Raw genomic sequence first — 8,070 nt, 5'->3', positions numbered from 1 at the left:
CTTTCTGCCTCCGACTGAGAAGGGGCTGCTATGGCCAGTCCTGGAGGCCACACCAGGCCAGGGAGGTGACCACGGGACCCAGGCTGATGGTTTTCAACCTATGCACCTCTGAGCATCCAGGAGCCCCAGGAGCGGTGCCTTGGAGGCCAGCTGGTGGGGGCGAGGCTGGGGACCACCTAACTGTCCCAGTTTGTGCAGGACCGCAAGCTGGATGAGCTGGTCACCCCAGGTGAGGCTGCCCTGGCCGCTCTGGCTCCTCCACTCCGCGAACCGGGAGGCCTCACTAGCAGCCATTCCACAGGGAAGGGCAGTTCTGCTGCCTGGTCCCCCACCCCCAAACCCCAGGTGAGGTGTCAGGACCCTCATCTCCTTCCCCAAACAAAACAAAGAAACAGATGACACCTCGTCCGTTTCTGCTTTTTATTGGCGTGTCTGTGCATACACAGCAAGTCCTAAGGGGAGAGTAGGGGGTGAAGCCCAGCAGGGCGACCCCCCCCCACACACACACACATCCTCTCTGCCAGGCCAAGTGCTCAGCGCACCTGGGCCAAGTTGTGTTTCTTGTACAGCAGCGCCCGCCTCTTCTCTCGCTCGCGCACGAAGGCGCGCAGTCGCGCTGTGGGGAAGGTCACGGCCGCCGGCTGGGAGGCAGCAGGGCCCTCCTCCGTTAGCCACGGGCACTGCAAGCAGCTGGACGCGCACGGCCGGCCCCTGGAGAGAGGGCAAAGCTGTCAGCTGAGCTCTCGCTGGGGCCGGGTGGGGGAGGGAGGCGGGAGGGAAGCGGGCCAGGCGGGGTTGGTGGAGGGGGTTGGACCCGGCCGGCCCGGTGATGGATGCGGCGGGACCGCCTTACCATGGGTGAGCGCACAAAGTGCTCCGGAGAAAAGCCACGGCGCCGCCGGACAGCCCCGCGTAGCAGCGACTCAGACGGACTAGCCCCTTGCGCAGGCTTCTCTGCAGCTCGCGTGTCCCTTCACTGCTCACGGGGTACTCCGCGCTCAGCCTGCGCGCGTGGGGGTCAGGGGACTCAGGTCACCCTCGGGTGGAGGTGCGCGGGCACCGGGGGCTCTGGGCTCCCCCTCGATGGATGGGAGGCACAGGGATCTGAGGTCACCCTCGGATGGAGGACACACGGGGCCTCCGGGGGCACCCTGGATGGATCCCCAGCCTCCCGCCCCTGCGCTTGGGGGACTCACATGATGAAGGCTGTCACGCCTATGGCCCAGATGTCGGTCTGCGGGACGGCACCCTGGCCCTCCAGGAGCTCGGGAGCTGGGGGAGGACACAGGGGAGCGCCCAGGCGAGAGACTGGGTGGGTGCAGAGCAATGGGGAGGGAGGCAGGACGGGGGGCGGGGCTTCCTGCTGGCCCACCCTTCTCCCCCCCCGCCCCCCGCCCCAGGTCAGATTGGCATCCGCTCCCTGCGCACCCATGGTCTCCACGTAGTCCTTGAACCTCTCGGAGGGCAGGACCCTCTCCTGGGCGAGGCTCTGGGCGTTGCCCAGGTCGACGACCTTGAGTAAGTTGTACTCGGTGACGATCATGTTCTCGGACCTGAGGTCCAGATGCAGAATGCGCTGGGCGTGCAGGTACTGGGCGGCGCTCAGCATCTGCCACAGGTAGTCCTTCACCTCCGACTCCGAGTAGGAGGCCCTGGGGGCGCACGGGAAGGGGGGCTCGGCTCCGTCCACGGCAGAGGGGGCATCAGCGGGGACATCAGCCCTCTCTGTGGGCCTGGGAGAGGCGCCTCCCGGCTCTGCTTAGCTCCCCGGCCTGGGCTGACCGGCGGAGGCGGGCCCGGGAGGTGGGCGGGGAGGTGTGAGCCGGTCCGCACCTTGCGCCGCCCCTCGCCCCGGCGTGTGTACCGTCCCGCCCGCGGCCCCGCATCCAGGCCGGGCCTCACCTCTCCGCCAGGCAGGGGAGCAGCTCGGGTCCCGAGCACAGCTCCAAGATGAGGACCAGGTGCCGGGGGCTGAGGTAGGCGGCCTGTAGCTGGGCCAGGTGTGGGTGGCGCAGGCTCTTGAGGGCTTCGTATTCGCGCAGCACGGCAGCCTTGTCCTCGGGGCGATAGGGGACGATCTTCGCGGCCAACGCGCGTCCGCTGGCCTTCTCCCGGCACTGCCGCACCACGCTGAAGCGGCCCCTGGGAGAAGCGGCACCGGCCAGCCTTGTGAGGCCCCCCGCGCCCTCCTTCCCAGTGTCAGAAAAAGCAAGCTCGGCGGGAGGTGACCCGAGCCTCGGGGGAGGGGGCGCGGATGCTCTGCACCAAACTTGTGTGGATGTGAGAAGTGAGGGGGGGCGGGGGGCGGGGGGTGGAGCAGGCAAAGCCAGTGAGGCGGTGGGCTGTGGCACCTTCGAATCTGCGCCTGGAAGGCGAAGGTCTGCGCGCTGGGGAGGGGCTGGGGTGGCCGCGGGGTGCGGCTCTCTTCCTCGGAGGCTGTGGGGAAGGAGCCAGTGACTGGGAGGCACCCCTACAGCCCCAGTGCCCCCGGACTTCGTCTCCCACACCCCTTCCCAGGCCCCCTAGCAGGAGGCCCTTCTGTGAGCCCCCACACTTTGATGTCTCCTCCCCTGGGCCATTTGGGGGCAGGGGCCTACCAGTTAGAACAAACCCATCCCAGGGAGTGTGTGTGGCTGAGTGGAGTGGCAGGGCTCCCCGCCACCGCCCCCCCAGGCCTCCCAGAGCGGCTCACCCAGGTGGCTGGGCCCTCCCAGGAGGACCTCCTCTGAGGGGCTGCTGTAGGGACCCATGCCCGCCTTGCTCACGCAGGCCGTCCGGAACGTGTACACCCCGCCCCTGGAAAGCTTGCTGGTGAGGTAGCAGCAGTCAAAGATGTCCGAAGCCAGCGTGTTCCAGCTGCCACCTGGGCCACACGCAAGCGGGTGAGGGACAGCCCAGCTCAGGGGCGGAGAGACCCCGAGGTGGCTGGCTTCTTCCCGAAGCCACCCAGGGGCACTGCCCTGCGGTCCTCCTGTGCGGACGCCAGGGCTGCCCAAGAGGGGAGGCCATCGGGAGGGCTCCTACCTTCCAGGCTGCTTTGTACGATGTACGTCACAGGGCCACAGGACTCCACGGGCTTCCAGACCAGCAGCACCCCATCAGCATACACCTCCCCGAGGTCGGGGCGTGGGGAAGAGCAGGGGCGCTCTGCGGGGCCCACGGTCAGCAGCCTGAGGGGGGCTCCCCGCGGCTTCCAAGGCAGCACAGAGCCCCAGCCAGCCCGGCCTCACCCTCCTGCACCTGCTGCCAGGCCCCTGAGCCCACCATCCCCTGGACCCGTTCAGTCAGGGTCCCCTTCCAGCGCCGACTGGTAGAGGGGCCCGGTGCCTCTTCTGGTGGGGGCCTCGGGGGGGTCTGCTCTGCCAGGCCCCCCTCCCACCAGTGTACATCAGCAACCCGCCGCGGAGTGGCCCTCCCTGACTGCCCTGTGCCAGCCGCGGGCTCCCATCAGAGGGGCCTGTCCTGGCTACTCAGCTTCCTCCGGCAGCCTGGACACTTGGTGGTGGCCACTGGTGGGAATCAAGCTAGTCCCACAGCCCCTGTTTTGCATCCTCTGCTTCCCCTCTGGGGGGGCCCCAGTCTGCAGAGCCGACTCAGGCCTTCTGCGGCCCCACCGTGAGTGACCGGGTGGTAAGCATCCCATCCCTCAGTGAAGGGCACCAGCACAAACCAACTCACCAAGTGACAGGTGGTCTCCAGGCCCCATTAGAGTCAGTCCCCGCCCTGTCCCACCCAGGGGGGCCTGGCGCAGTCCACTCACCTGCCTTCCGGAGGACAGCCGTGGTGGCCACTGTGCCCAGAGGGTTGCTCACACTGCACGTGTAAACCCCCAGGTCCTCAGCAGTCACCACCAGGATGGTCAGAAGCTGGAAGTTCTTGAGCGTGGAGGAGATGAGGAGGCGGCTGGTGCTCTCCAGGGGAGCTCCGTCTGCAGCAGGACAGAGCAGGCTTGGGGAACGGCTCCCATAGGCACCCAGCCTTGAGATGCCCACCCTCTTGGGGCCCGGTTCCCTCCATACAATGACAGCAATGCCCGCAAGGGGCACCCCCTGCCTTCCCGCCCCCCAGCCCCAGGACTCCTCCTGACCTTTGGTCCAGGTGGCCTGTGCAGCTGGCTGGGCCGACACTTGGCAGGCAAGAGTCACGGACTGGCCCAGGACCACCGTTTCATCCGAGAGCTCCCTTAGAAATGATGGCGCTAGGGCATGGGAAGGGGGGGCGGCAAGCTTTCAAAGGTGACCCCCAACCCAAGAACACAGCCTGGACCCCCGAGAGGAGGATGCTGGGGAAGCCCGTGCCCACTCAGCTCATCTTCGGCCCTAGCACCTCCTGAGGAAGGTCTCCAGGACTGCCCCCCCACCAATCTGGGCTCCAGCCCCTGTGGATGTAAGCTTGCCCCCTCTGCCGGTCTGGGCACCAGGGAGGGTCTCCCTTCCCCCACAGTTGGGTCCCCTCGGCCCCTGGGCAGCGCACCCACCTCGGTCCCTGCTCTTCAGGCCCAACCGGAAGGAAGCCAGGCCTGCCTTCTTCCTGGGGGGGCTCTCTTTCTCCAGACCTGCAGGGAGGAACAGGCCTCTGGGAAGTGCACGCGAGGGGCCCAGCTCCCCTGGGAGCATGGGAGGAGGAACTCGGAGCCACCTGCGGCGGGATCCCCACGTGGCAAAAGAGCCCCGATCCCAGGGGCTTTTGTCGCAAAGGAGCTACTCTGCTGCAGAGACCACCCCCTCCCCACCTCTGTCAGGATCAGTCTACCTTGGGCAAGGGCACCAGGGGCAGGTAAGACTCGGGAGCCCGTGGTGCCTGGGGAGGCCTGGCCAAGGCCCCGACGGTCAGGGACGGGCCAGCAGGGCTGGCCTGGTTGGATGTTCTCTGTATGAGTGTCTACAAGCCTCCTTAGGTCCCCATGCTGGGCCTCAGATGCATGTGGGGAGAGGCTGAGGCCACATGGGTGACCTCAGGAACAGGGCTGGGTGTGTGTGGCACGGGGAGGGGGACCCTGGAGAGAGCAGCTTCTGGGTCACCCCAGCCCTTCCCCGCGTGGGAGCTGAGGTGCCCCAAGGTGCACCTGCGGGGTGGAAGGGAAAGGGGTGGGGCGGGGGAGTCACCTCCAGGCCTGCCCCTGAGGAGGCGGGAGATGTGGGCCACAGAGGCCCTCACCCTCCGGCGCAGTCCCAGCTCCGCGGGCTCGTCCAGTATGGCGTGCCTTCCTGGGAAGTGGAAGAGGCCGCCGGAGGGGGGCGACCACTTGCGCTTCCTGCTGCGGGGGGCCTCCCTGAGCAGAGTGTCCATGTCCTCCGGCTCCTCGGTGATCTGCAAGCTGGCTGGCAGGCCCGGCGCGCCCGGCCAGGGCCCCTCGGTTTCAGACTCGGGGGACGACGGTGGTTCTGGTGGCACAGACCTGGGGACCTTCCTGAAGATCATGAACTCGAACGGGAGATACTTGATGTCATACAGGTCAGACAGGTTGAGGTAGGCAGGCTCCACCTCTGAGATATCCAGGGACACGGTGTCGGCTGCTTCTGCGTCCCCAGACAGGTCTCGGATCTGCACTAGGGACACCTGGGAGCCCCCACCAAAGTCCTCCCACGAGCTCAGCTCTGGGGAGGCCCTTGGGGGTGCCCCGCTGCCCTCGGGAAGGGGTTCTGTGCTGGCCTGGGGGGGTGGGCTCTGTGCCCCAGCATCATCATGCTCCTCGGAGGACTGAGAGGTGGCCCAGGCCATCCTGGCCCACAGGGGACCCTGCCCCAGCATGCCTCCCGCGTCCCCGCCAAAGGCAAAGGTGCCGTAGCCTGCCACTCCCGCGTAGCCCCCACAGCTCGCCCCCAGTGAGAACTTGCGCGCGGTGGTCTGCTCCTGAGGGCGCTGCGGGCTGGGCTCAGACTCTGAGGCGTCTTCCGGCTCCGCAGCCTGGGAGGGGCCAGGCTGCGCGCCCACTGCGGAGGCCAGCCCTGGGGAGCTAGGGGGACTCGGCCTCCCAGGGAGAGGGGTGTCCTTTGGTCCCTTCTTAGAGGCCGGCTGGGGGCTTCCTTTGGCCGGAGAGAGGGAGGAGCTCAAGGGTGCCAGGAGGGACCCCGTGCACTGCTTTGCAGGGAAGGAGCCAGAAGGTTGTGGTGTAACAGCCTGAGGGCGGCCACAGCCTTCCTGGGGAGCAGGACTCCTCTGGGGATGAAAGGAAGGCGCGGCCTGCCCCCCGCGGCTGTCCTGAGATGACCCCTCTTGCCGAGTGGACCCCGGGTCGCCACCGGTGCACGGAAATAGTCCCGGCTCCTGCCGGGACCCCTCCGGACGCTCCGTGTCCCTGGCACTGGAGAGCCCTCCCGGCCAGCTCTCCCCAGAGTCCGCCTGGAGGTCCGAGCGGCCCGGGCCACGGCGCTGCGCTCCGCCACCGGCCTCAGGCGCCGCGCTGGCGGGGGGCGGCCGGCCGAGCTCCAGGGAGCGGCCGCGGCCGGGGGCCCCGCGGGCGCTGCAGCCCGGCAGCCGCAGGGCGGCCGCCTCCTCCCGCGCGCCCTGCTCCAGCAGCGGCTCTCGCAGGCCGGGCAGGGCGCGGGCGAAGTAGCCGCCCCTGAGCAGGTGCCGCCGGCCGCCCGCGGCGGGGCCTCCGCGCTCCGGGCCCTCGCCCGCCTGCTGGCACAAGAGACTGCGGAGGTCGCTCTGCCGCGCAACGCAGCCCCGGGCGGCGGGCGCCTCCGCGCGGGGCGCCGGCGTGGGCGGAGGCGCGGCCTCCTCGGGCAGGCTGGCGGACGGCCGCAGGAAGCCCCGAGGGCGCAGCAGCGGGGAGTGGGCCACCGGGGAGGGCGGCAGCGATCTGGCTCGGGCGACAGGCGCCCGCTCGTTGTCGGAGGACGAGGACGACGAGCTGCTGGCGTCGCCCCGCAGGTACCGGGCCACCCCGAGGGATGGGCTGTCGGGAGGGCCCTGGAGCAGCTCGGGGATGGAGCGCATCACCAGGATGGACTTGTAGCTCATCAGGGAGCGCTGGGGGGTGCGGAGGACAGGGGCGCGTCAGCCGTGGGCGCGCGCCGCCCCGGCTCCTACGGGCCCAGTCGGGGCACCCAGGAGCTGGGAGCGTCACAAGCTCCACTCCTCAAGCCCTAGGGCTCTGTCGTTCTGTCCCTGCCCTCGCTGGAGTTGCACGCACCTCCGCCCGGACCTGCCCCGGCGGCTCAGAGAGCGGGGACCCCAACGAAGGGCCAGCGCCGAGCGAGGCTTCCAGTTCTCCCAGGCCGGGCGGGCGGGGACGCACAGCCAGCCCTCGGGACCTGGCTTCTTTTGCGGGCCTCCAGTCCCCGCCTCCTCTTCTCCCCAACTCCCCCCACCTCAACTCTCCCCTCCCCGCCCCACCACTCCCACTCGCTGCCCAGCTCACCTGCCAACGGCTGCGAGCCAGCAGGAACTTGAGTTGCTTGGTGTTGATGAAGTGGGCCTCCTCTGCGGGCACGGACTTCTGAGGGGGCCCAAGTGAGAGGGGCGGTGAGGGGAGACCCTGGTGCACCCGGTGGCCCACGCAGGCCTCTGCCTGTCCTGGCCTCAGTTTCTCTCCCTGTGCAGACTTGCTCGGGCTCACCTCGGACTCACCTGGAACCAGGGGTGGGCGAGGCACTTGGCTGCACTGGGCCGGGCCCTAGGAGGAGAGGAAGGCCAGGGCTCAGGCCAGGGGGTCAGCTGCCCAGGCCCAGGCCTAAGAGAACCCTGGGCAGGGGGAAGGGGTGTGCACTCACTCTGGGGCCCTCCGCAGGGCAGCCGTGATGAAGTCCTGGGCATCCTCGCTGAGGTGGGCAGCCGCAGGGCTGCTCCAGGACACCCGCCCCTCCAGTACATTCAGGAGCGTGGCTCGGTCACTCTCACCAGCAAATGGTGACGAGCAGGTCAGGCTAAAAGCAGAGACACGACTTGCCTTCAGATGTGACCTGGTTTTCTGGATCCATAGGGGGCAGGTGGCCAGGACAAGGGAGCACCCAGTCCTGCCTGGAGACCGCCACAGTGCCACTCCCACGCAGCCCTGAGAGTCCTCGCAATGGTCTGAGATTAGCCCCGAGATCCAGCCTCAGCCCGGGACGGGGATCGAGGGTC

The 8,070-nt window shown here is 68.7% G+C and overlaps 1 protein-coding gene across 1 annotated transcript in view; it reads right to left on the bottom strand.

The window, feature by feature from the left end:
* Window positions 1-398: 398 nt before the first annotated feature.
* Window positions 399-8,070, bottom strand: part of OBSCN (obscurin, cytoskeletal calmodulin and titin-interacting RhoGEF) — a 132,354-nt gene continuing 124,682 nt past the window's right edge. The window contains exons 81-95 of the mRNA XM_035029912.1: window positions 7,719-7,961; window positions 7,576-7,621; window positions 7,367-7,444; window positions 5,106-6,975; window positions 4,478-4,555; window positions 4,088-4,198; window positions 3,761-3,928; window positions 3,025-3,147; window positions 2,693-2,863; window positions 2,352-2,436; window positions 1,903-2,142; window positions 1,429-1,652; window positions 1,197-1,272; window positions 854-1,003; window positions 399-711 (exon numbers count right to left, since the gene is read on the bottom strand). Coding sequence (XP_034885803.1) covers window positions 534-711; window positions 854-1,003; window positions 1,197-1,272; window positions 1,429-1,652; window positions 1,903-2,142; window positions 2,352-2,436; window positions 2,693-2,863; window positions 3,025-3,147; window positions 3,761-3,928; window positions 4,088-4,198; window positions 4,478-4,555; window positions 5,106-6,975; window positions 7,367-7,444; window positions 7,576-7,621; window positions 7,719-7,961 — 3,841 coding nt within the window. The 3' untranslated portion in view covers window positions 399-533. The remainder of the gene's footprint in view (window positions 712-853; window positions 1,004-1,196; window positions 1,273-1,428; window positions 1,653-1,902; window positions 2,143-2,351; window positions 2,437-2,692; window positions 2,864-3,024; window positions 3,148-3,760; window positions 3,929-4,087; window positions 4,199-4,477; window positions 4,556-5,105; window positions 6,976-7,366; window positions 7,445-7,575; window positions 7,622-7,718; window positions 7,962-8,070) is intronic.

This window comes from Mirounga leonina, unplaced genomic scaffold (assembly GCF_011800145.1).
Source record: "Mirounga leonina isolate KUSES-001 unplaced genomic scaffold, KU_Mleo_1.0 Mir_347, whole genome shotgun sequence".
NCBI classification, from domain to species: domain Eukaryota; kingdom Metazoa; phylum Chordata; class Mammalia; order Carnivora; family Phocidae; genus Mirounga; species Mirounga leonina.
Note: the sequence above shows the minus strand (reverse complement) of the source record. Positions and strands in the feature narration are given on the sequence as shown.